At 39.2% G+C, this 26,867-nt stretch overlaps 1 protein-coding gene across 8 annotated transcripts in view; it reads left to right on the forward strand.

Moving 5' to 3' along the window:
- The first annotated feature begins 5,792 nt into the window (after positions 1 to 5,792).
- The window catches only part of EHBP1 (EH domain binding protein 1), a 336,619-nt gene continuing 315,544 nt past the window's right edge, over positions 5,793 to 26,867 (forward strand). The window contains exons 1-2 of one of the 8 annotated variants that reach the window (XM_045788076.2): positions 5,793 to 5,938; positions 14,349 to 14,747. In XM_045788076.2, coding sequence (XP_045644032.1) covers positions 14,644 to 14,747 — 104 coding nt within the window. In that variant the 5' untranslated portion in view covers positions 5,793 to 5,938; positions 14,349 to 14,643. Of the gene's footprint in view, positions 5,939 to 13,127; positions 13,196 to 13,227; positions 13,516 to 14,348; positions 14,748 to 26,867 lie in introns of those variants that run through there. The other 7 variants (XM_045788073.2, XM_045788075.2, XM_045788080.2 and 4 more) reach the window with 7 other exon arrangements.

Here is a 26,867-nt window from a genome sequence, read left to right on the forward strand (position 1 = left end):
AGGGGACACGGAGACTCTACCCAAACAGGGTTGCCTGAGTATTGGCGCGGCAGGCCCCTCCCCCAGAAGACAGGCTGAAAAATCAAGAAGCCCATATCCCTAAGATCCCTATAAAACAAGGGCGCACGGCCTGGGTCCTGGTCAATAATTTGGGCTCTGGACAACCCCGCAACCACTCCTCATCAGAATGACGAGAAGGAGAAATCCCCCCCCCAGCAAAGAAAAGACAATGACTCTGTGGCCTCTGCCACAGAACTAATGGATATGGATATAAACAAATTATCAGAAATGGAATTCAGAGTAACAATGGTCAAGATGATGTGTAGACTTGAAAAAAGTGTTAACGAAAATGTTAATGAGAATATAGAATCTCTAAGGGCGGAAATGAGAGCGAATATGGCAGAAATTAAAAATTCTATGAGCCAAATGCAGTCAAAACTAGAGGCTCTGACGGCCAGGGTTAATGAGGCGGAAGAACATATCAGCGAATTGGAGGATGGGTTAGTAGAAGAGAAAGCTAAAATAGAAACTTGGCTCAAAAAAATCCATTCTCAGGAATGTAATGTTACGGGAGATTACTGACTCAGTGAAACGTTCCAATGTCAGAATCATCGGCATCCCCGAGGGGGTGGAGAAAAACAGAGGTCTAGAAGAGATATTTGAACAAATTGTAGCTGAAAACTTCCCTAATCTACCAAAGAGGCAGAGAGGACCCCTCCCAAGCTCAACCATGATAAACCTATGCCACGTCACGTCATAGTCCAATTCGCAAATATTAGATCCAAGGATACAGTATTGAAAGTGGCCAGGGCAAAGAAATTTCTCACATACCAAGGCAAAGGTATCAGAATTATGTCAGACCTGTCTACACAGACCTGGAATGAAAGAAAGGGGTGGGGGGGACATTTTTAAAGCTCTTTCAGAGAAAAACATGCAGCTAAGGATCCTTTATGCAGCAACGCTGTCATTCAGAATTGATGGAGAAATAAAGACCTTCCAGAATGGCCAGTCATTGACCAATTTCATAACCACGAAACCAGCCCTACAGGAGATATTACGGGGGGTTCTATAAAAGTAAAAAGGCCCCAGGAGTGATACAGAACAGAAAGTCACAATCTATAGAAACAAAGACTTTACTGGCAACATGGCATCATTAAAATCATATCTCTCAATAATCAGTCTCAATGTAAATGGCCTAAATGCCCCCATAAAATGATACAGGGTTGCAGATTGGATAAAAAGACATGACCCATCCATTTGCTGCCTACAAGAGACTCATTTTGAACCTAAAGATACATTCAGACTGAAAGTAAAGGGATGGAATACCATCTTTCACGCCAATGGACCTCAAAGCTGGGGTAGCAATTCTCATATCAGACAGATTGGATTTTAAACTAAAGACTATAGTTATAGACACAGAAGGGCACTATATTATTCTTAAAGGATGTATCCAACAAGTGGATATGACAATTATAAATATATATGCCCCCAACAGGGGAGCAGCAAGATACACAAGCCAACTCTTAACCACAATAAAGAGACATATAGTAAAAATATGTTAATAGTAGGGGACCTCAACACTCCACTATCAGCAATAGACAGATCACCTAAGCAAGAAATCAACAGAGAAACAAGAGCTTTGAATGCCATACTCGACGAGTTGGACCGCATAGATATATATAGAGCACTACACCCCAGAACCAAAGATACTCATTCTATTCTAATGCCCATGGAACATTCTCAAGAATAGACCATGTTCTGGGTCACAAAACAGGTCTCAACCGATACCAAAAGACTGAAATTATTCCCTGCATATTCTCAGACCACAACGCTTTGAAATTGGAACTCAACCACAAGGAAAAATTTGGAAGAAACTCAAACACTTGGAGACTAAGAACCATCCTACTCAGGAATTATTCGATAAACCAGGAAATCAAAAATCAATTTAAACAATTTATGGAAACCAACGAGAATGAAAACACAATGGTCCAAAACCTATGGGATACTGCAAAGGCAGTCCTAAGGGGAAAATACATAGCCATCCAAGCCTCACTCAAAAGAATAGAAAAATCTAAAATGCAGTTTTTATATTCTCACCTCAAGAAGCTGGAACAGCAACAGAGAGACAGGCCTAATCCACACACAAGGAAGCAGATAAGAGCAGAAATCAATGAATTAGAAACCAGGAGTACACTAGAGCAGATCAACAGAACTAGAAGCTGGTTCTTTGAGAGAATTAATAAAATTGACAGACCACTGGCAAGTTTTATCCAAAAGAATAGAGAAAGGACCCAAATTAAAATTGTGAATGAAAAAGGAGAGGTCACAACCAACACCAATGAAATTGGAAGGATTATTAGAAACTTTTATCAACAGCTTTATGCCAATAAATTAAGCAATCTGGAAGAGATGGAGGACTTCCTGGAAACCTGTAAACTACCAAGACTGAAACAGGACGAAATTGATTTTTTAAACAGGCCAATTAATTATGAAGAGATTGAAACAGTTATAAACAACCTTCCAAAAAACAAAACTCCAGGCCCGGGCAGTTTTCCTGGGGGAATTCTACCAAACATTCAAAGAAGAAATAATACCTATTCTCCTAAAGCTATTTCAAAAATAGAAACAAGGAAAGCTACCAAACTCATTCTATGAGGCCAATATTACCTTGATTCCCAAACCAGGCAAAGACCCCATCAAAAAGGAGAATTACAGACCGATTTCCCTAATGAATATGGACGCCAAAATCCTCAACAAGATCCTGGCTAATAGAATCCAACAGTACATTAAAAGGATTATCCATCATGACCAAGTGGGATTCATCCCTGGGATGCAAGGGTGGTTCAACATTCTTAGATCAATCAGTGTCATAGATTTTATCCAGAAAGAAAAATTTAAAAGTCATATGATTCTCTCAATAGATGCAGAAAAAGCATTTGACAAAATACAGCATCCTTTCCTGATTAAAACCCTTCAGAGTGTAGGGATAGAGGGTACATTCCTCAATCTCATAAAAACCGTCTATGAAAAGCCTACAGCAAATATTATTCTCAATAGGGAAAAGCTGAAAGCCTTTCCCTTAAGATCAGGAACACGACAAGGATGCCCACTCTCGCCACTATTATTCAACATAGTACTAGAAGTCCTTGCAACAGCAATCAGACAACAAAAGGGGATAAAAGGTATCCAAATCAGCAAAGAAGAAGTCAAAATGTCTCTCTTGGCAGATGACATGATACTCTATATGGAAAACCCAAAAGAAGCCACTCCCAAACTATTAGAAGTTATAGAGCAATTCAGTAATGTGGCGGGATACAAAATCAATGCTCAGAAATCAGTTGCATTTCTATACACGAATAATGAGACTGAAGAAAGAGAAATTAGGGAATCCATCCCATTTACAATAACACCAAAAACCATACGCTACCTCGGAATTAACTTAATGAGAGACGTAAAGGATCTATATTCTAGAAACTATAAATCACTCTTGAAAGACATTGAAGAAGACACAAAAAGATGGAAAAATATTCCATGCTTATGGATCAGAAGAATTAACATAGTTAAAATGTCCATGCTACTCAGAGCAATCTACACTTTCAATGCTATCCCTATCAAAATACCAATGACATGTTTCAAAGAACTGGAACAAATAGTCCTTAAATTTGTATGGAACCAGAAAAGGCCCCGAATCGCCAAGGAACTGTTGAAAAGGAAAAACAAAGCTGGGGGCATCACAATGCCGGATTTCGAGCTGTACTACAAAGCTGTGATCACAAAGACAGCATGGTACTGGCACAAAAACAGACACATAGACCAATGGAACAGAATAGAGAACCCAGAAATGGACCCTTGGCTCTTTGGGCAACTAATCTTTGATAAAGCAGGAAAAAACATCTGGTGGAAAAAAAGACAGTCTCTTCAGTAAATGGTGCTGGGAAAATTGGACAGCTACATGCAAAAGAATGAAACTTGACCACTCTCTCACACCATACACAAAGATAAACTCCAAATGGATGAAAGACCTCGATGTGAGACAGGAATCCATCAAAATCATAGAGGAAAACATAGGCAGCAACCTCTACGACATCTGCCAAAGCAACCTTTTTCATGACATCTCCAAAGGCAAGAGAAACAAAAGATAAAATGAACTTGTGGGACTTCAACAAGATAAAAAGCTTCTGCACAGCCAAGGAAACAGTCAAAAAAACTAAGAGGCAGCCTGCGGAATTGGAGAAGATATTTGCAAATGATACTACAGATAAAAGACTGGTATCCAAGGGGCGCCTGGGTGGCACAGCGGTTAAGCGTCTGCCTTCGGATCAGGGCATGATCCTGGCGTTATGGGATCGAGCCCCACATCAGGCTCCTCCACTATGAGCCTGCTTCTTCCTCTCCCACTCCCCCTGCTTGTGTTCCCTCTCTCGCTGGCTGTCTCTATCTCTGTCGAATAAATAAATAAAATCTTAAAAAAAAAAAAAAAAGACTGGTATCCAAGATCTACAAAGACCTTCTCAAACTCAATACACGAGAAACAAATAAATCATAAAATGGGCAGAAGATATAAAGAGACACTTTTCCAATGAAGACATACAAATGGCTAACAGACACATGAAAAAATGTTCAAAATCATTAGCCATCAGCGAAATTCAAATCAAAACCACACTAAGATACCACCTTACGCCAGTTAGAATGGCAAAAATTGACAAGACAAGAAACAACAATTGCTGGAAAGGATGTGGAGAAAGAGGATCCCTCCTACATTGTTGGTGGGAATGCAAATTGGTACAGCCACTCTGGAAAACAGTGTGGAGGTCCCTTAAAAAGTTAAAAATTGAGCTACCCTATGACCCAGCCATTGCACTACTGGGTATTTACCCCAAAGATACAGACGTAGTGAAGAGAAGGGTCATATGCACCCCAACGTTCATAGCAGCATTGTCCACAATAGCTAAATCGTGGAAGGAGCCGAGATGCCCTTCAACAGATGACTGGATTAAGAAGTTGTGGTCCATATATACAATGGAATATTACTCAGCTATCAGAAAGAACTCCTCAACATTTGCTGCACCATGGATGGCACTGGAGGAGATAATGCTAAGTGAAATAAGTCAAGCAGAGAAAGACAATTATCATATGATTTCTCTCATCTATGGAACATAAGCCCTAGGAAGATCGGTAGGGGAAGAAAGGGATAAAGAAAGGGGGTTAATCAGAAGGGGAATGAAGCATGAGAGACTATGGACTCTGAGAAACAAACTGAGGGCTTCAGAGGGGAGGGGCGTGTTGGAATGGGATAGGCTGGTGATGGGTAGTAAGGAGGGCACGTATTGCGTGGTGCACTGGGTGTTATATGCAACTAATGAATCATGGAACTTTACATCAAAAACCAGGGATGTACTGTATGGTGACTAACATAATATAATAAAAAAACATTAAAAAAATAAAATAGACTAAATTTACTTCAGGATAAATATCATGGTTTTTATAAAGATATCAGGATTTCTTGAGAAGACTGAACCATGGCACAAAAAACATAACTTGCGCAACAGTTGACTTTCTTTGGAGAAAAATATCAGCGATTCATTATTGGGAATATTTAAAAATAGCATCCAAAATTTGCTACAAAATGTGAAGAAATATCCAGCAGATCTCACAAAGTCCTCTTTGCTAGCAGGCTATGTTCTACTCTCTGTAAACCCAGTCACTAATTTGGTGATTTGCTGTAAAAAGAGAGATCTGGAATGATACTGCATCTCTCGCTGGCTCCCATGTTATTGCCCTTGCCCTGGAATTTTTCTTCACCTTGGCTTGCTTAGCAGATCGCCGAAACTGCGCATGAGTTCTACCCTCTGAAAGCTGTGTTCATGTTCCATCTCGACTCATCTGGGACAAGCTTCTGTAGAAGGCTTCTTTCCTTTGGCTCATGCCTAGTGCCCTGGTAAGTGGGATTCTGCCTGATTTCAGCTAGCTGCTGTTTTTTGTTTTTGTTTTGTTTTGTTTTTTGTTTTTCACTGTTTGAGATGGAAATGCTCTGATTTAATGCCACATGGTGGGTATTCAGTGCCCTCCCAAACTGTGAATTCCTACTGCTTTTCTTTGCCTCTCCCTGTCTAACCTTATTATTTCAGAAGATATTCATTTTATTATCTTGTTCACACTAAATATAGTCATCCAGGAATTATTCAGAGGAAAACACTGGCTGGATGCTCTATCTGGTTATCTGGAATTTATTCCAATTTTTGAAAACATAGAAGAAGCAGAGGTCAGTTTATTTTTTATGATTCATCAAACACTCTTAACATTTCATGGGAAATGACCAATAGACCTTGGTCAAGAATCCCTACTGACTTTATAGGAGATACATTTATTGAATTTAGCAAAAACTTTCTCAGAAAGGGTTCCTCATTCCAACTCAGACCTTTGCTGCAATACTTCTGGTAATGGTCCACTCATTTGTGATGTGTAAAGATCTCATAATTACACCTACCTTGACATACACAGTCTCGGCGCACTGGGACTGCACCATCCCGAGATTATCTCAAGTAATTTGAAAGGTCAGACTGAGAGGATGGTGCAGACCAGCAAGTGTACTCTAGAGTCAAGAGTTGGTCCACAATAGGACAGTGGGGCCAATGGTTTATGGCTGTCATCCACTCGAATGGTTAATGTCATTGTGGTATTATTGCTACATTATGAGTATACACATTTTGAATATTATAAGTGCCTGTAATAATCCTTGAGGATTTCTGAGCCTTCTAATCATTCAACATATTGCTCTGGATTAACAATAGGAGAGTGGTCTACTGAATCACCAAAGGACACTTTCTATAGACTTGCTTCTGTCTCTATCTGAATTTCAAGATGGTTAAGGATGCTCCTCTGTCTCCACCAACTGGCCCAGGTTAGCCTTTCCTAGATGCTATGAAATTGGACAAAATTGGGCTGTTAGCGTGTAAGTTAGGTTCCGGAATTAGTGTCATCTCAGACTTAATGTGCCAAAGGTTCATATGGCTAACTGCAAAGATTTGTTCATGGGAAACTAGCACTTAAACAATTTCACGACATGGGGCTCCATCTCATGACCTTGAGATCATGACCCGAGCTGAAACCAAGAGTTGGGTGCTTAACTGACTCTACCTCCCAGGTGTCCCAAAAGATGGTTTTCTTTTGCAGCTTTTCTATGCTTTCATGTCAACCAAAGAACTTGTGTCCTCTGATATAGAGGGGAAAAAAAGGCTGTCTTTTAAGAGAATAAATATTAACTTCTAAGTATTTTTTTAGAATTATTACTTGAGGTTTTATAGCAGGTAGAAATGTCAATCTAAAAGAATTCAGGTTTGCAAGAAGTGTTATTTCATTTTTCTATAACTCAACTCAATTTCTATTTCAAACTCTGACTTCACAAGGGGTGGCAGACACGTAATCGTAGTCAATATAGCAGGGACTGCATCAAAACTGAGGGGATTTACACAGTATCAGGGTGTCAGAGGAAGGGGATGGAGCATTTGATCCTTGCTCCTCCTCTACCATGCTGGTTTCCCCAAGATTTCCAATCTGCATCCTTCCTCAGTAGCAGACATCCCCACAGATTGCTGCTGGGTCAATCTTGGTGTATCAGCAAGGCCTCTTTAGGTCTGGTGGTTTCCATTGTCCTTGCGCCCTTTTGGGTGTCTGGAAATCATCATGTTGGGTTTCCAGAACCTTCATGGTACTATGTAGGGCTTCACTGTCCATTATGGTAGCTCTGAACCACATGAGACTATTTAAATTTAAATTAATTGAGATTAAATATTAACACTCCAGTTTCTCGGTTACACTAGCCACATTTCAAGTGCTCAATAGCCCCAAGTGGCTAGAAGCTACTACATTGGACAGCCAGGTATAGAACATTTTGTTCATCACAGAAAGTTCTATTGAACTGTACTCTGAAGTCTAGGCTGGACTAGACACACAGTTCAGCCTTTTCTTCTCTTTAGGGTCTTGCCTCCTCTCTTTGGCCTGAACAAGGAAAAAGAATGTTAAGTTATCTCTCTCAGTTCTCAGATACCATAGATAGATCCTGCTATTTCAGTTGCCCCTCTCCACAGCTTGTGCCAGAATAGAGAATAGTGCAGTAAGTCCTATTCTCAGGGACCCACCAGGATCTAGCTTCACAATACTTTCCTCCCGACTCTTCTTCCGCTTCCTGTTGAGGAAATCCATTTCTCTTCTTTATAAAAGGAAGTTTTACTCTTGTCTTTAGCAGCACTGTCCAATAGGAATATAATGTGAGCCACACGTATAATATAAATTTAACTTTTTCCTGTAACCACGTTAAAAAAGCAAAGTAACAGGTGAAATTAATTTTTAATGTCTTTTATTTAACCCAATATATCCAAAATATTATAATTTCAATACATAATCAATATAAAAATTATTATAAAAATTATTTATAAGATATATCCCATTCTGTTTTCACATGCTAACTCTTTGAAATTGGTGTATATTTTATATTTAGAGCATCTCAATTTGAACTAGCCATATTCAACTATTGAACACTAGTGGCTAGAGGTTATCCTACTGAACAGTGTGGGTCTCTAAAAGGATCCATTTCATTACTCCCTAAAGGGCTACAATTTTGAAACTCAAAACCAGGGGGAAATTTCCTGTTTCTCTGCATTCTGTTACATTCCTTTCCTGAAACAATGAGCAAAGACCAGCCTAAATGAGCATGGGTATGATGCTGAGGGTGGATTGGGGCGGGGTCTAGGAGAAGAAAGGCCAAGAGGATAAAAAGAAGTACCTGGAAAAACAACTACTACAGGAACCACCAGTTAATATTTTGAAAGTATTAGCCTGCCACAGTGAGTTTTTTTGTTGTTGTTGTTGTTGTTTTTTTTTTTTTTTAGGACATAAGAATTGATGTAGAATCAGGAATAAATTTGTTTACTATGGGCTTGAAAGGAATAATTTTGGGGTGCCTGGGTGGCTCGGTAGGTTAAATGCCAGACTCTTGATTTCAGCTCAGGTCATGATCTCAGGGTGGTGAGATCAAGCCCCTCGTTGGGCTCTGTGCTATTCATGGAACCTGCTTGAGATTCTTCGACTCCCTCTCCCTCTTCCCCTCCCCATGTTCTGTCTCTCTCATTCTCTCTCAAATAAATAAATAAATCTTAAAAAAATATCATTAGCAGTTAAAAATTGCAGTAATGTTGTATATAGTCTAACTGCTATGGTAACTGGAAAACAATGCAAAAGCCTGCAGTGCTATTCTTGGGAGTAAAACTTATTACTAGCACTAAGGCAGAGATAAGTTCTATTAGTAGTTAAATCCTGCAATAATACCTCTGACAATTTTTACTGCAAAACTGTAAAACCTAAATATAAAAATTTTATCACCAGGAATGATCATAATTCAAGCCTTTGGTTGCATTTCATAGACTAGAATCTCCATTTTGGAGGTTTCTGAAACAGTGACTGGCAAAGCTGCTTCCTGGAAAACAATTTCTGTAATTTCAAAATTGTCATGGCAAAGAAGATTGAAAGTTTTGGGATGGCATTTTCCACTTATTTCTTCATATTCTATCTTCACTATGAGCTTGATGATATTTAAGGGCAAAATTGAAATTATTTTAAATGTTGAATCTTCTGTTAAATAAAACACCTATAAATTTTTGCATTCAACACCTGGGTCAAATGAACAGAACAATCAAAGTAATATACACCACAGGTGTATGACACACAGATTAAGCCTGGGGTGGAAGGAAGTGATAAATCAAGACCTGAGTAAATAGGGGATTAGAAAAGGGTTTGAGGTGCAGTTCCCCTGTGGACATGTGGGGAGGGTCAGAAGGATATACACACTGGTAGGTAGAGAGAATGGGAGGCCTTAAGAAAAAGGTAACTTCCAGCATGCCAAAAGATCTCAGGTAATATATGGTATGAAAGGTGGTCATGAGGGCTGAGGGTAAGTGAGTTCTTAGTAATTATTATAAAATCTTGAGTCCACATAAATTATTGTTTTTCCACTCTTGGTAATCACAGAGTCAATGGGAGGTGAATAATGTTAAATGCACTGTTTCTTTAGTCTGGAGGTAGCTATGTTCAGTAGCAACAAAGTATTGCCCAAGTATTCTTGAAGGTCTTGTTGTTTTTTTTCTTGACTGTTGATTAAACAAACACAATGGTGTTCATGATTAATTACCATTTATTGACTGTTTACTATGTATCAGGTACTTTACCTACATATCTTCCATCTTCTCAACATCCCAGAAAGGCAGGCATGGTTATTTGTTTTACAGAATAAGAAGCTGAGACTCACAGAGGTTAAGTAATTTGTGTTATTTTCTTGCGTATGTACTGAACATCTATTTCCGAAAACTCTTTTGAGAATAGGGATTGTATCCTTTATGTACTATTAATAGTATTTATATGATCAATACTCAGTTGTTTTCAATAATTTTCAGCTAAGCAGATGGAGAAAATCTTAAGATATTCTATATGGAAGATTCTTCAATAAATTTAGTTAGCAGACAGATTATTAAAAAAAAAAAAAGTTATGAGAGAAGAAGTAGCTGTTTGTTGGAGCCTCCAGGAGCCAGCCTATGAACTTGAGCTCAGCAGCAGAACAATGTCAAGGTCTGGTCTTAATTATTTCATTAAAAAAAAAAAAAGATCTATTTATTTATTTGAAAGAGAGTGAGCAGAGGGCAAGGGAGACAAGCAGACTCCCCGCTGAGTGGGGAGCCTGACATGGGGCTTGATCTCAGGACCCTGAGATCATGACCTGAGCTGAAATCAGGAGTCAGATGCTCACCTGACTGAACCACCCAGGTGAACCATTAATTACTTAATTTTGAAACTTGGCCTCTTCTTAGCTACCTGTGCAACTAGAATGAAAGAGTTTACATGCAAGAAAAATACTTCCCTTAAAAAGAAAAGCTGTCTTATAAGAAACTCTTTGTCAGTCTCTTGAGAAAATTCCCTAGGGGTTCTATACACTCCTTCTCCTTGTTCTTCTTCTTCCCCAAAAGAAAGACAAGAATTTAAAACTGGTTGCTTTTTTTTTTTTTTTAAGATTTATTTATTTTAGAGAGAGCACGTGCAGGGGGGCAGGTGTTGGGGAAGGACTAGCCGGAGAGGGAGAATCTCAATCAGACTCCCTGCTGAGCATGGAGCCAGTTGTGGGGCTGGATTTCACCACCCTGAGATCATGTCCTGAGCTGAAACCAAGAGTCGGATGCTTAACTGACTGAGCCACCCAGGCGCCCCAAAACTAATTGCTTTTAAGATAATTTCTTTACAATAAAGTCTCTCTCTCTCTTTTTTTTTTTCTGGATGAGAAAGAGTGTTAAATGAAACTAGGTTGACCACATAAGAAAGTTTGAAAAGTTTTGAAGAACAATAATAAATAGGATGCAAAACTCTCCTGATTATCATGTGGGTTGTTCCTGAAGGGCAACTTAGATTAAAATAGTTTATGACCATTTCTATAAATTAGTCATTAAAAAAAAACACACACCGTACACTTAAAGTCTGTTAATGATGCAGAATATATCACTATATGAGATCATAATGGCTGTAGGTTGTAGTGACTTAGTAAACCACTCAGCAAGGACACTTGAGAGCTCTAAGATGTAAGAAAATAAGAATCAATATAAATATTATGGTTATCTTAATATTTTAAAATTAAGACTGCAGCAAAATAAGCGATATCTATGTCCTTTTCTGTAAAATGCACATTATGTTCTTGTGGTATTATTAGATCACTTTATTGAAAATGGAAATAGAATTAGATACTGGATTCCAGCTTTCTGTCTCCCCATTTCTCCTGATTCTTGTCTCTCTCTCTTCTTTCTCTAGCTCTTGTGTCTGTAGATGGGATCAACTCTCACTCACCACTGCCCTCCTGTCCTGTGCTTCAAAGAATCCTTCCCTAGACCCTAATAACCTTCAAGATACTTTGTCCATCCACTCTGGTCTCCATCTTTAGTAAGATTAACAATGGCCCTTAATTGTTTCCGGGACCCAACCTGCTTGTTTTCTTTACATGTTAGCTACCCTCTCTTTTTTCAAGCTCTATGCTGATTGCTTGTAGGGTTCTCCTACTTCTCTGATCATTCCTCTTCAGTCTCTATTCCACTTTACTCTGCTTGTTAGTTAAATGTTGGAACCCCCCCCCCCATATCATTCTTTGCCCTCTTTACACCAAGAGATCTGTGAACCACCCAAAATTGAAAGCAAATTTTTGTGTTTTATGATTGCATAAATCTCCCTCCTTGGATTAGTGTCTATATAGCTTTCATCATATTCTCAAAAAGATCCTTGGCTCTTTTAACGAGGTTAAATGTCCCTGCCCTCACACTCTCCTTTGGTTATTTCATCCTCTTCTTTGCCTACACTCACCCTTTTTATATGCTGGCCACTCCCGAATCATTTACAAGGGAAGAAGAACATAGCCAGAAAAATAAACAAAGATTCAAAGAAATGTTGAAGAATCAGAACAAGAAGAAATTGCGCCATAAACATTTTGTTTCTAGCTCAGCTTATTGTATCCCCTTGGGGACCAGCAGACTGAATGTTAGGCTTGGGTTGGCAGGGTCATTACTTCAGTTTGTCAGGGAAAAAACCCCAGGAGAAATCGGGCGAAACCAAGGCTGTGTGCGCAAACACCCTGGTTGCTAGTGGCGGAGGAGTAGGCGCACCCAGCTGCTAGGCTGGGGACAGGAGAGTACAGAAGAGAAAACCACAGCAGCCACGCTGCCCACAGCTGCAGCGAAGCCAACCCCGGTTCTACTTTCACAGACTCCAGCCAGAAACCCCGCCCGGCACCTAGCGCGCCTTTGACGGACATCCACGTTAAGCAATCATCTTCCAGTTCACTATAAACACTCCTTACTCCTCCCGCCTATCGTTTCCCTCTCCAAGCCAATCAGAAGAGTGGGCGGATCGTCCCCGGTGGGTTCCAATTTTTTTTTTTTTTTTTTAAATGAGAGTAGACTGTGCGCCGCATTCCGGCTGGGGGAAAAACACCTCCAGAGCTAGGGGGTGGAGCCGCTGTTATGGGCACCCAGGTCGACCAATGAGGTGCCCCCACCACCGAAAGGCCCGGCCGCCGAGATGGGCGGGGCACGCGCGGTGTCGGGCCAATGGCGGCGGGGCGGACGGAGGTTGAGCCGCCGTGGGTAGGGTTAGTGTGAGAGGTGCGGCGGGGGAGGTAATGATGATGGTGGCGGAGGAGGAAGGCGGGGGAGGGGGTGCTGGGCACTGAGCGGCGGCTCTGGCAGGGTTTTGTAGGGTGGGGGACGGTAGCGGGGCGACTCCGTCCGGGAGGGGGCGGGCGTGAGGCGCGCCGTCCGCCTGAGGGGCTGCAGACCCCGGCTCCCGCGAGCGCCGCGGCTGGCTCGGCTGTTCCATGTGGCTCCGGCGGGGATGGAGGACTCGGTGGCGGCGGCGGCGGCTGCTGCTGCGGCGGCGACGGAGGAGCGGCGCTGAGGAGGGAACCGGGCCAGACTCAGCCCGACAGCGGGATTAGAGGTGTGAGGAGGGGCGGGAGTGGACGTGCGGCGGGGCCGGGGCTCGGGGACCGGGCTGGGGTCTTCTGGCATCGCCTGGGTGACAGGGACCGCGGGCGAGCCACCGCCTGCCACTGCTGTGGGGCAGGGGTCTGGGCTGTGTGCGTGAGGAAAGGAGGCTCCGGCGGACTGTTCCCTTCGGAAGGGGGAGGGAGGCACCGCACCCGCACGGTGCACTTGCCCCGCTGGTCATTGCTTCACGCCCAGGCAGGAGTTTCCATTTCCCTCCGGTTGGCAGCGAAGGTGGAGAGCCCCAGTGGCCTGAAGCCGGGACATTGCCCTCCCTCTGCCTTGAGATTTCCCTCCACTCCTCTTTCCCCATCCATTTCCCCCTCCGACTGAACAACAGCATTCCTCCCCGCTCCTTAATTTGTTCCAAGCACATCTTCTAGGACTGGAGGCTGTTAATTATCAGCTGAAAAACAAAGTTTATTTTAAAATGTTCCACTCCTCCCTCTGACTGGCAGTGGACATTGAACAGCATCCCTAGACTTTCCCGCTCTGCTCGCCCTTCTGTGATGCTAGGAGGGGGGAGGTAGGGCCCCGACTTGCGTTTCTCGATTGTTGTTGACGCTGATTACCTTATGTGTTGCTCCACGTTTTTGGTGTGAATTGTAATTTCTTCCTTGATGTCGTGCATCCTTGATGTTACTGGCTTTTGAGGTTGGTGTTTTGTTTCATTGTTTGAAAAACATGCGGAGAACTGAGGTTGTCGGTTGCAGTGTTATCTAACATGGGTGGTTAGTCACTCCTCATGCTTCTCTCATATTTTTCTCTCTTTGTTTTGCTCTTCAGTCCTCCAGATTACACATCATATAGCCCCTGAGGTGGAATGGTGATGTCTCCGTGAGGGAACCTCCTCTCATTCATCCTGTCATGTGTATCATCCTGTTCTTGACTGGGCCATTCATCTAAGATGGGATTTACCCTGTGAAACAGGGAGAAGACTTATGGACCCCAAACATCATTTCAAGTTGTAGTTGAGTTTTTTAAAGTACAGACATACATGCAAAGCTCCTTTGCTTTGGGCCCTCTGCTTTGTTAAAGCTGCTGTATTGCTAACCCAGAACTGCTCCAGTGACTGATCATCATGGCTTCAGTTTGGAAGAGACTGCAGCGTGTGGGAAAACATGCATCGAAGTTCCAGTTTGTGGCCTCCTACCAGGAGTTGATGGTTGAGTGTACCAAGAAATGGTAAGACATGTCTGGGGGTTGAGTTTGCTGTGGCCTAAACTCACTGTGGCCTAAAGTCAGCTGACAGCCGACTCACCTTTCTGTAGTGCAGGAGTGTGTACAAGCTGGGCAGGGAACAGATTACTCTAACAAGTATTGTGGTATGCACTGTTGCTGCTGGTACCATCCCTGTGGGTTTTAATTACTGCACTTCAGTATGGCTCATAGGACTGTAACTGTGAGAGCTTACTAAGTACAGTAGATTTGGTCTTGAGGTCTTTCATCATTAGTGTTAGCATAACTTTGATTTTTTTTTTTATAATTTGAAGGACATATGGAAAATGCTATTGAATACTGTAAACATGCATATGTATTATTGTGACATATGCGTTCCAATAGTTATAGAAATCTGTATTCCTGTGGGATGGTGATAATCTATTTTATTTTGTTCTTGATTTTTAATTTTTCTTGGCTTACAGTAAAAAATTTTTCATTATTTTAATAATGGAATGTCAGTCCATAATACAACCTTAGAAATTCTTTTGTTATATGCTTAGTCAGGCAACTGTATTTTATTTTAATTGCCTAATGGGATACATTTCTTGGCCAGACTTAAGGAAGCAATTAATAGTTCTGGCCTATGATTTACTTCTTTCTACTTGAGCAAGGTAAATTTAGGGCTTTCTTTTCACTATCTTGAATGGTAAGCAAGAATTCTTATTTAGTAAGAGAAAAAGAGTTAATGTTAAGCAAATGGTCCTTTGGGTTTTGATTTATTGCAGTGTTTAAGTAGTATTACTGCAAAAATAAGTCCATTTCATTGTCCACAAGGACTGTAATCTCATATCTGTATTACCTCTCTTTTTAATATTCTTTTTATTAGATGAGAAATATAAGTTGCTTTATTCTAGAACTCTTAAATTATATTTGAATATTGGGAAACTAGTTTCTGAATGCTTTTCTCTTGGACTTGTTAGGAATGTTATTTTATGTGCAATTCAAGAAATGCATGTACTGATTACCTACTTTATACTAGGCGCTGTGGCTTTAGAATTGAGTATGACATAGTCCCCACCCTCAAGGAGCTCACAGTTCAGGGTAATGACAGTCATGTGAATAAATTCACTGTGATAGGTACAATAATACAAATATGTATGATGTAGGGATTTTAATCTGTCTCCATCACTTAACAGTTGGTTATCCTTGGGGACAGGTTATTTATTTCTCTGTGATTTAGTTTCCATATCTGCAAAAGAAATAATGGTACCATTTCGTAGGAAGAGTTATTGTGAAGATTAAATGAGTTAATACATGTAAATGCTTGGAACAGTGTCAGGCACAGTAAATGCCCAATAAATGCCATTATTACTTACAAAGTTGGCAGTGGAGGAAATAACTCTTTAAGGATAGAGGGTAAGGTCTTGGGATGGCTTCCTGGGATCTGAGTTGGGTTTTGAAAGAGTCATAGTAGTTGGCCAGAAAGCCAAGGGGGAAGAAATGAAGGATTTTCTAGACTGTAGCAACAGCCTATGCAAAAAGTATGGAGGAATTAAATAACATGGGATGTGCTGAAAATTTAAGCAGTGTAGTTTGTTAATAATGGAGCTTAAAGTGCAGGATGGGGGAAGTGCAGTGGGATATGATGTTAGAGAGGTAGGCAGGATTCCAATCATGGAAAGTTATGTGCTTGGGCTATTACATGTGACTTGGACTTTATTCTGTGGGTGATAGTGAAAGGTTTTGAGCAGAAGATACATTAGGTTTGCATTTTGGAAAAATCACTTGGATGATAATGTGGAGTAAGGATCATAGTGGAAAGGGTGACTGGAGGTAGCGATGTCTGCCTACTGTTGTAGGTAAGGTAAGGGAAAAGGCTTAGACTAAGGCAGAGCACAGGTAATTGAGAGGAACACTTAGGACACAAAATGGATAGGACTTGGTGGTCATTTCAGTCAGAGGTATGGAAAAGATGGGGATGAGAGAGAGGGAAAGGCCTAGATTGACCCCCAAGTTTCTGGTTTGGAAGACTGGGTGCTTACTAACCTAAACTAGGAAATGAGGAAGATCCTCACTACAAGTATTTTTTAACTGGGCAGTATACTAGGAGTAGCAACTTTAAGATGGTTAAATTTGAGTCTCTTTTTTTAAGGGATATAGAATGATTCTTTAGTTACAAAATCAGTTTCTTTCCCATAGTTTGCAGTATGGCTGAATTTTTTTTTCCTTAAGAAGTATATAAGTTATTGTTAATATGTCTCAGTGTGAAAGCAAGAGTGAAAATTTAACTCGATTACAGTTGAATAGATGGGTTGATCATTTTTAGGGACGGCCATTATGGTACACCTATTATATTAGATCTTTATGATAGGATATGGCTTTAACACCAGAAGCATTTGGATGTTCTGGAATTTTCAATTTTATAGTAATAACATGGAAGATAAATTGCAAGTGTGTAGAGGACAGAAAAATAGATCTGGTATAGCGAAGAAGAAATAAACTATAAAAAGGGAGAACAGATAGCATTCCATTGGGATTGTGTCTTTGGATGTAACCTGTATATATAGGTTCCATTGCCTTGTAGAACTGTGCTACGTAAAATGTTTTCTGAGAAGCAGGAGCATTTGCAACACCTGGAACTACCTGTTAGAACTGCTGACTCTCAGACCCTGCCCTAGACCTACTGAGTCAGAATCTGCATTTTAGTAAAATCCACAGTATGCATATTAAAGTTTAAGGAGCAGTATTTTAAAATAATGTTTTCAACTTTTCCAAGTGTCCATTCATGACTCCAGGATAAAGTATATTCAAAATACACTGACTTCTGCATGAATTTGAAACTCAGGGAATGAAGATGAAACTCAAGAGATTCAGGAAAGGCATAATGTGTTGATGGAAGAGGGTCATGGGAATCAGGATGTTTTTCAAGGGAGAATGTGTTCTTTCTGTGATTAAGGAGAGGAGAATGTTTCCAGTGTTCTGTTGTCATGGCCATAGATTATGAGCCTGAATATGACAGATAACAGAATGAGGGTAAGGGTTTAAGGATATTTGTTTAGATCTAGGCCATGAGCAAAGTCACAGTACATTGATCAAAGGATGGATTCTATAGATTAGAGGATTTGGGGCTTCTGCTTTCTCAAAGTTCTTTTCTCTGTTGCTGTCTTACAATATTTCACCTTTGCTGTGGCTGATGGGGTGTGAGTTTTAGTTCAATAGAGTCCACTTCCTGATTCTTTCATGTTATAATGGTTCTAGAACTTAGGTGAGGATCAAAAACCTGAATGACTTATTAATCTGAGGGGACACTATACTGTGAGGTCCTATTCCTCATCATTCTTTGATTGCTATGTTAATATGGAGATGATAGGGGTTTGTAACTTCACTCTTATTGTTGTCTCCAAGTCATTTAATTATTAATCACTTAATTGATAAAGTTGTTGGCAAGTAGTGAGACTGGCCACTGGAGATGAGTTTGAGGGAAAGAGACTGTGCTATCTTTTTTCTTAGTTTATTTCTTACCTGGTTCTTTTATCATCTTCAGGCTTTTAGATTCTGAGAAAAGTCTTTACTTTATGAGCTCTCAGGTATTTAAGGAAATTACTTCAAAGTTGGCAAGTTGTGGTTATAATTTAGTTGTAGAATTCAGTTCTGGTAGGAGCTCCCTAATATCTGAACCATTATGTATAAGTATAATGCTTTGTGTATGTGTCTGTATCATCTACCTATATGAACATATTTTATCTAGGTTTTTATATTTCGTCTAATTCTCAGTTATGGCATTAAAAAAGTATTTAAAGTACTGTAAACTTTTCCCAAAAAGGCATAAATATATTTGTTTCTTGTCTTTCCATGACATGTAAGAATTCCTTTTTTTGTTTTAAAATATATATTTAATTATAATTTATTTTAAAAATAGGTAATACAAACACATGGTTCAGTATTGTAGAGGTATCAAAAGGTGTGTGTGTGTGTGTGTGTGAGTGTATACCTGAAAGTAACTCCTCATTTTCTCTATTATTCCCTACCTCTTTGTATGAGATCTTGTGATCTCAGGATTTGAAAAGTAAAAAAAAAACAAAAAAAACAAAAACCAAACAGCTCTTCCTAGTGCTTAGGTTTGTGATGCTGGCCTGTTCGATAAAATATAAACTCCTTCATATGATATTCCAGGCTCTCTGTAACTGATCCCAATTTAGTTTTCCATTGGACATTAAAATGTTGCATGTACTTTAAGTATTAACTTGGGTTTATGAAAGCCAAGTTACATTCATAAGTACTTATTCAGATCCACTTCTTTAGTGGCTTAAGCAAACATTTCTCTATTGGCCATTTGATGGAGTGAGATAGAGGTACGTCAGGTTTCATGTAAAGAACCTACTTTTGAAGTACATTAAAAAAATAATTGGACACAAGCTTTTTTTTAGGAGTGTGTTTTAGGAGTATCTGGAAGGCCATTGTGTCTAGAACAAGGGGTAGATGATGAAGAGGTGAGGTCTGAGAAGTAGGCAGGGGTAAGTTAATGTATGGCCTTGAGCTCATGCTAAGGCTTTTGGATTTTAAGTGGATAGGAAGCAATTGGATAAGTATGAGCAGGGAAGTGATATAATATGATTTACATTTTAGAAAGATTATTCTGGATGCTTTGTGGAATATGAATTGTCATGAGTAAAAATGGAAGCAGGAATACTAGTTAGGAGGCTGTTGCAGTAGTCCAAGTAGCAGGGAGGTTGTGGTGGAAGTGGTGAGAAATGGTCAGATAGATGCAGGTAACACACATATACTACCACCACACTTTATTGAGGTGTAACTTAAACTTTTGCATCCAGTAAAAATGCATCAATTTTAAGTGTATAGGTCAATAGGTTTTGACAAATGTATACACCTGTGTAACTGGAAACAAAGCTTTTGATGTTATAGTTGACAGGACTTAATGATGGATTAGATAGGAGGTAAAGTGAGAAATGGCTGAACAAGCAGGTGAATGCAATGTTAATTACATGGATGGGGAACACCTGGAGAAGAAAAGGTTTGGCGTGAGGGGGAAATCAAGAATTAGTTTTGCTTTTCTTAAAGTTTGGGACATCCAGATGGAGATCTTAATTAAGCAGTTAATTATAGGAGTCTCGAGGTCAGGGGAGAGAAGGGATTGGAGTCTCTTAGTATATAGATAGAATATATATAACCATGGGGCTACAGGAAATTTCCTGTGGTGTTAAATAGATTAAGAAAGACTGAGAGCTGAGCCTCGGGACACTTCAACGTATAGAGGTAGGAAAGAAGAGGAAGAGCCAGCAAAGACTGAAAAACAAGCAGTAGTAAGGTAGGAGGAAAATTAAGAGAGTATATTCTCCAAGGAACCAAGTGCAAAATGTATCAGGGAAGAAGTGTTTAACTGTCAAATACTGTTGAGAGATTGAGCAAGATGACAGTGGATTTGGCAAGGTGGAAAGAGCTGGTGACTTTGAGAAGTGGTTTCAGTAGAGAGGTAGGGATAAAAGCCTGATTAGATTGGGTTAGAGGAAAGGAGATGAATATGGTCAGTGTAATACTTTTCATGGAGAATTTTGCTACAAACCAGAGAACTAGGTAGTATCTGAAGAGGGACAAGGGGTCAAGGTATACCTTTCACATGGAAGATATTGCACACATTGGAATGCTGTTGGAAGTGGTCAGTAAAGAAGGAAAAACTGATGATGTGCTGGGAGAGGAGGTAACTTCAGGAGAAAAGTCCTTGAATAAGAGAACAGGAGCAGGATCCAGTACACAAGTGGAAAGATTGAACTTAAGTAGAAGCAGGGACAATTCATTGTTATAAGAAGGGAGACAGATGACATGGGTAGAGAAGCAGGTAAGTTGGTAGATTTGCTGCATGAGGGTGTGGACATTCTCTTTTGTTGCCTTTTGTTTTCTCAGGGAAAAATATTAGAGGTTATCAGCCGAGAGGTGACAGAAAGAGAAGTCAAAGGATTGAGGAGAGAGGAGGTATTAAACTGGGGAAATTCAGAAGGGTTGATGGGTAGTTGCTGAGGAGCTTCTTAACTTTGTGGTCATAAATTTAAAGTGAATGCAACCAGCAAGTTTGCAGATTTTAATTCAGCTATGTTCCTTGTTTGGGTGCAGGCATAGACTAGGCAGAGTTAGATTTAACCAGGGATGGGTTTTGTCAGGAATGTATAACTGAGAGAAAGAAGGGCAAGGAAATTGAAAGCGAATGTGTGGGAATTGTTATAGTGATGAACCATGGAGTATGAGATGGAAAAGGAGGAAAATAAGGACATGAAAGGTAGGATGGTCAATGTAATAGTGAAGAGGATAATGATTTTGATATGTTAAAGAGGTTGAATAGTTGGTGGGGTTGGGCTACCAGATTGAATGAGCTGGAAATATGGGAGGTAGGAGTCAGAGTGAGATGTTTGATTGTGGAAGATGTAGTTAATGGTAATAACAAGATAAAGGTGGTGGTCTCCTTTGGATCACATTTACTTATCAGTTTAAAAAAAATAAGCACATGGGACACCTGTCTGGCTCAGTTGGTACAGCATGAAACTCTTGATCTCAGGATTGTAAGTTCCAGCCCCACCTGGGTGTAGAGATTACTTAAAAATAAAAATCTTAAAAAAAATTAATAAAAAAATAAGCACACATTCTCAATATGTTTTTAATTATGCCATATACATTAAATAGGAGTATACCTTAATTTTCTTTTTTTTAAATTAATTAAGTGGAATTTCTTCCTATATTTGAATGGGTCATCTTTTGTCCTATTAAGACTATAGCTGTTAGGGTATGACAATGGCAATTGGTGGCTGAGATGGAATGGAGGAAAAGATTTTGGGGACTGAAAAGATTGGTCAAGGAATCTATAGGCTGAAGTGTGGGACACATTATCTGTGTGACTCTTGAAGTTGCCAAGAATAATTGGGGGAAAAATGGTTGAGATAGTCAGGTGCTAAAATCTTATTGAATGAGGGGAGAGATAGGACAGAAAGTTTTACTTTGTAGAACTTCCTGTTACAAGTTATGTGAATCTTGAACACCTTATTCCTTGAAAGGGAATAGCCGAGTCTTCTTTTCCATGTGATGAATTGTCAAAGGTAGATTTAATTTTAGTAGATAATAAATTGATATCCTTTGTCGTATCCTTTGTTGTAATTTTATGTTAGTGTTTTATGGACTGATTTTTTTAAAAACTGGAATTGTTACATATAGTATTTTATCCAGATTTAAAATTTTTATCCATGTGAAATTCAACTGTACAAAAATTCAATTACTGTAGGTTATTTAAGGAAAATAGTGAAGCCCCTGTGTGCCGTAATTTGATATCGTAAGTGCTTGTATCACGATTGCTTCCACACCAGATTCAGTATGCCTCTAGATTGTTGGCAAACTTTGGCCTGGTCCAAGCTGTTTCTTTTGTAAATAAAGTTTTATTGGAATTTGGCCGCATCCATTTGTTTGTAGCTGCTGTCACACTAAAATGGCAGAGTTTAATAGTTGCAACATAGACTCGGTGGCTGCAGACATTAAAATATTTACTAGCTGTCCTTTTAAGAATGTTTACTGACCTGTGCTCTAAATCTTGGAGTTACTTGTACCTAGTGTTTGTGGAATCTAGAGTCTAGTACCTTTCTGTCTTCTCTGTACCCAACCTACAAACTATTAGTTCAATTTATTGTAGTCTAACTGCATAAGAATAGAGGAGAGCCTAGGGGCACCTGGTGGCTCAGTCCGTTCAGTATCTGACTCTTGATCTCAGCTCACGTCTTGAGCTCAGGGTGTGATGAACACAAGCTCTGGGTCTGGAGCCTACTTAGAAAAAACTAAACAAAACAAATAGTAGAGGAGAGCCCATTGTGCCTGCCTTCCAACCCTATAGAAAGAAAGTTTATTTTCATTTATTATTTATTTATTTAAAAGTTTTTATTTATTTATTTGAGATAGAGAGAGAGACAGAGACTGAGTGGGATAGAGGGGCAGAAGGAGAGAGAGAGAAGCAGATTCCTCGCTGAGCAGGGATCATGACCTGAGCTGAAGGCAGCCACTTAACTGACTCAGCCACCCAGGCGCCCCAGAAGAAACTTTACAATAGCTTTAAGGAACATTTATATCTGTGTATGTAGAAAAATACCCATTTTCTGACTGTGCAAACTGGAACAAATTACTTAACCTCTTAGTATTTTATCTGTAAAATGGTGATGATACCTAACAGTGCTTCCAGCATAAAGTTGTTTTGACAATTAAATGAACTAATACCTGTAAAGTGGTTAGAATAGTGCCTGACATATAGTAAGCACTCAATAAATGTTACCCATTGTTATTATTATCTTTATCTGATTATTTAAGCAATAAGTGATGAAGAGAACTATTTAGACAAAAGGGTAGAATAAGCAAGAACACTGTGAAAATATAGTGGGAACATTAAGATTGTTAGAGAAAGACAAACTAGCACAGAGGTTTGGAGTGACCTGAGAGGTGGGAGTAAGCCGGGGAGCCTGCTAGCAAGAAGCACTGTGGTGAAATTAACGAAGTTTTGACATTACTTTGGCTTTTGGCGAGAGGAACGACATATTATTGCTTCCAGAGCAAAATCAGTTCATATGGTTTTATAACTTTGTAATCACTTCAAGTAAGTAATTTGGCTAAGGAAACTAATTGAATTATTCCAAAGTAGAATTCATTTGCCAGAATTTGTGTGTGTGTATCTTATGGTGACTATGTATGATATTTAGGATATATTTCTTTATGACAATGTTTTGTAAAAAAATTTTTTCCTATCATTTTTTAAATGAACCCATTTAGTACATTGTATCTTTTAGTAATGTGAAATTCCCTTACCTTAATTTGGTATCAAGTTTTGGTTTATGTATTTTATTTATTTTTTTAAATATTTTATTTATTTATTTGACAGAGAGAGACAGCCAGCGAGAGAGGGAACACAAGCAGGGGGAGTGGGAGAGGAAGAAGCAGGCTCCTAGCGGAGGAGCCTGATGTGGGGCTCGATCCCAGAACGCCAGGATCACGCCCTGAGCCGAAGGCAGACGCTTAACGACTGTGCCACCCAGGCGCCCCTGGTTTATGTATTTTAAAGGTTGATATTTGAAATGCAATTTTAAGGGATTATGTGAAGAGGTTCTACTCTTATAATTTAGGTTAGTTTGACGTTAGTTTTGCAATTAGATGCTCGGAACTTTAGGTATTTCTAGAAATGTGCTGTTGATGTGTTTGTTCTAATTTTGTGGAAAATTTCAACAAAAGAGCCACTGAAGTAGTTCACTGCGTGATATAAAAATAGTCCAGTGCACTGAGGGAAAAATTGCACAAGCTTTTTGAACTGAATGCTCAGTAGGGATGTTCATATTCTGCATCAGAACTTCGCATATTTTATGAAAGGGGTAGAACCAAGTTTGTGAAATGGGGCCTATAGAATTACAGCGGGATGTTAGTTTATGTTTGTCTTATTTATCACTGTTATGGTGATATTTTTAGGCAGCTTTTTTAACTGGTACCTAAAGATTTTCCTCAGTAAATTTGTTCTATTAAAATAATGTCTTTTCGTTATTAAACCAGTATTATTTTAAAAGTACTTTTAAATGAGAAAACACTTAAAAAGTTGGCTTTAAAGCTCAGTTAACAGTAAAAATATTGACTTTAATCAAAGAAGTTATCACTTTAATAGTTGATACTCTGCCTATGTCCAAAAGAGTTTGTCCACTTAAGAATTTAAAATAACACTATGTTGACTAATTTAGGTATATAAATAGAACAGAGATAGTCTTAGAGGAGCAGAGAGTGCATGTTACTAGACACTTAAGAGGAGTTACCATTGGATGCTAAGGACTTGGTTCTGACATTACTGGCAGCTGAGGCAAAAAGGGAAGCACACTCACTGGCTCAGGTAATATTTCTTCTCGCTAAAGAAAATATCCAAATTCTTTTGCAGAAACTTCTCTTAGAACTTAATTCAAAGAGGACTTTTATTGTGAGAACAAAAAGAAGTATAACATTGGATAAAGTCTCCAACTACAAAGACTCAGACTGTGAAATTGGATAAAGTTTACCTAGTTTTCTGATCATCTAAATTAAATCAGAGGTACAACTTGGAAAATTTAGCAGAATGGGTATTTAATATAAGTCATCAAGTTCTGTGCTATCCAGTACGGGAGCAACCAACCACATGTGGCTGTTCACATCTAAACCTAAATTAACTTTAATTAGATGAAATTAAAAATTTAGTTTATCAGTCACATTAGCCACATTTCAAGTGCTCACTAGCAACATGTGGGGAGGGGCTACCATATTGGCCAGTGCAAAACGTGGATCATTTCCATCGTCCCGAAAAGTATTACTGAACAGTGCTGTTTTAGCCATTTCCTCTCAAACTAGCTGATTTCAGAATCTCTGGTGTACTTTGAAAATGTGGAGATTTCATGTCCATTAGAAAGCCTGAGCTTGTAGTTGTGGAATGGTGTTGGCAAGTCTGTCATTTTAGAAGTTCCTTGATTGTTTAAGCTTCATCATCAAGCCAGATTTTAGAACTATTGCATGTGATTCTTTCTCACGTATCTTGTCTGAAGTAAAGCTTTGGTGGATGCTGGATGACGATTCCTGTTGGTACTCCAGAAACATTTATTGAGTTGAAAATTTGAATTCAATTTTGTTTCCTTTTTTCCAGCCATTTTTGTAATATGTATGTGTGTGTGTGTGTGTTAAAAGTGAGAGTAATGTACTTTAGCTATGCCACATATAAAGCTGTCAAGTTAATATAAACATTTGAACAGGTTTATTCATTCATAAAAAAAAGACAAGTTTGTTCTCGTCCATAGAGACAAGCACTTTTGGGGGATAGCTAAAAACATACAGTTTTTTTAAAAAAAAGTTTTGAAACTTCTCAAGTGCTTACTTACACTGTTGTTATACTTCCAGGCAACATTTCTGGATCTGCTGATTTTTTTTTCTCTGAGGCATGCCTTTTTCTCACTCCAGTTTTTTTGTTGCTCCTGCCTTGGCATCCTTTGTCATCTTTTGCCAAAGTCATGGTTCCCAAACTGTGCACTGTGGAGCCTTGAAGGTACTGCAGAGAACTCTACAAGTGCGTCAAAGGACGCTTAAAAACTTTGAGGGAAATACAGCAACATCTTTTGGAAATCCCACAAACTACTAGCTTGAGGAAGTTCATTTTCAAAATTAGATTGCTATATTCCTTTCATTGCTACCATATTTTTACAAAGCTGAGTTTTGGCAGTTGCTGTTATGAAAAGCAAGTACCATGTGAAAATATATATGGAACAGGGAGAGAGGAAGGCAGTGAGTGTCCTCTGACGTTTGTGAAGTTGTGCAGTGCCCAACATAGGTGCCAAGTTGTTAGGACATACATTCTTCTTAAGTTGTTTGGACCTGACTTCTTAACAAACAGAATGGCTAAGTATTTCCTTTGGCCTGTGAAAAAATTACTGATACATTAAAGGCCTTGTAAACCCAGAAAGTTGGGCAACCTGTGGTATAGGCTTTTATGATAACCCTTAACACTTTCCTAGCCTCTTCTGGTCCTTGGGTTTCTGTTACTGCCGTAGTTATCCTCCTAAAGGGAACCTACCAGATTTCCTGTTTGTTTAAGATACTGTTAATGTGGTAATTTTAATCTTTTAAACCTATCCTTATTTTATTTTACTAGTCTTTTTCCATCTATTCCCCTTAAGCTTCCAAAATCTTGTTTACCACATGTAATAGCTCCCTCATTATGTTTCATTCTTCTCTCTCCCCCTCCAAAAATCATTAAATGCAATGAGCATGTAGTAATACCCTATCTCAAAGTAACTTAATTGAAACTGAGTTTATTCATGCAATAAGTCGGTTTAGAAATTGAGTTTAATGGTTCAGCTTTAATTTGAGGAGTACTCTAATTTACAAAATAATCTTTTAAAAATTGGTTAATTCATTTATTTTTAAAAAACTTTTTATGAAATTATTTTAGGTTTACAGAGGAGTTGCAAAGATAGTACAGAGAATTCCTGTATACTCTTTACCCAGCTTCCTTTGGGTAAAATTAGGGTAAATAAATTTACCTTGGGCATTTATCAAAACTAAGAGATTAATGTTAGTACACTAGTGTTAGGCCAAACTACAGACTTATTCGGATTTCAC

This window comes from Ursus americanus, chromosome 7 (genome assembly GCF_024610735.1).
Source record: "Ursus americanus isolate L20-20 chromosome 7, mUrsAme1.1.p, whole genome shotgun sequence".
In the NCBI taxonomy this organism is placed as follows: Eukaryota; Metazoa; Chordata; class Mammalia; order Carnivora; family Ursidae; genus Ursus; species Ursus americanus.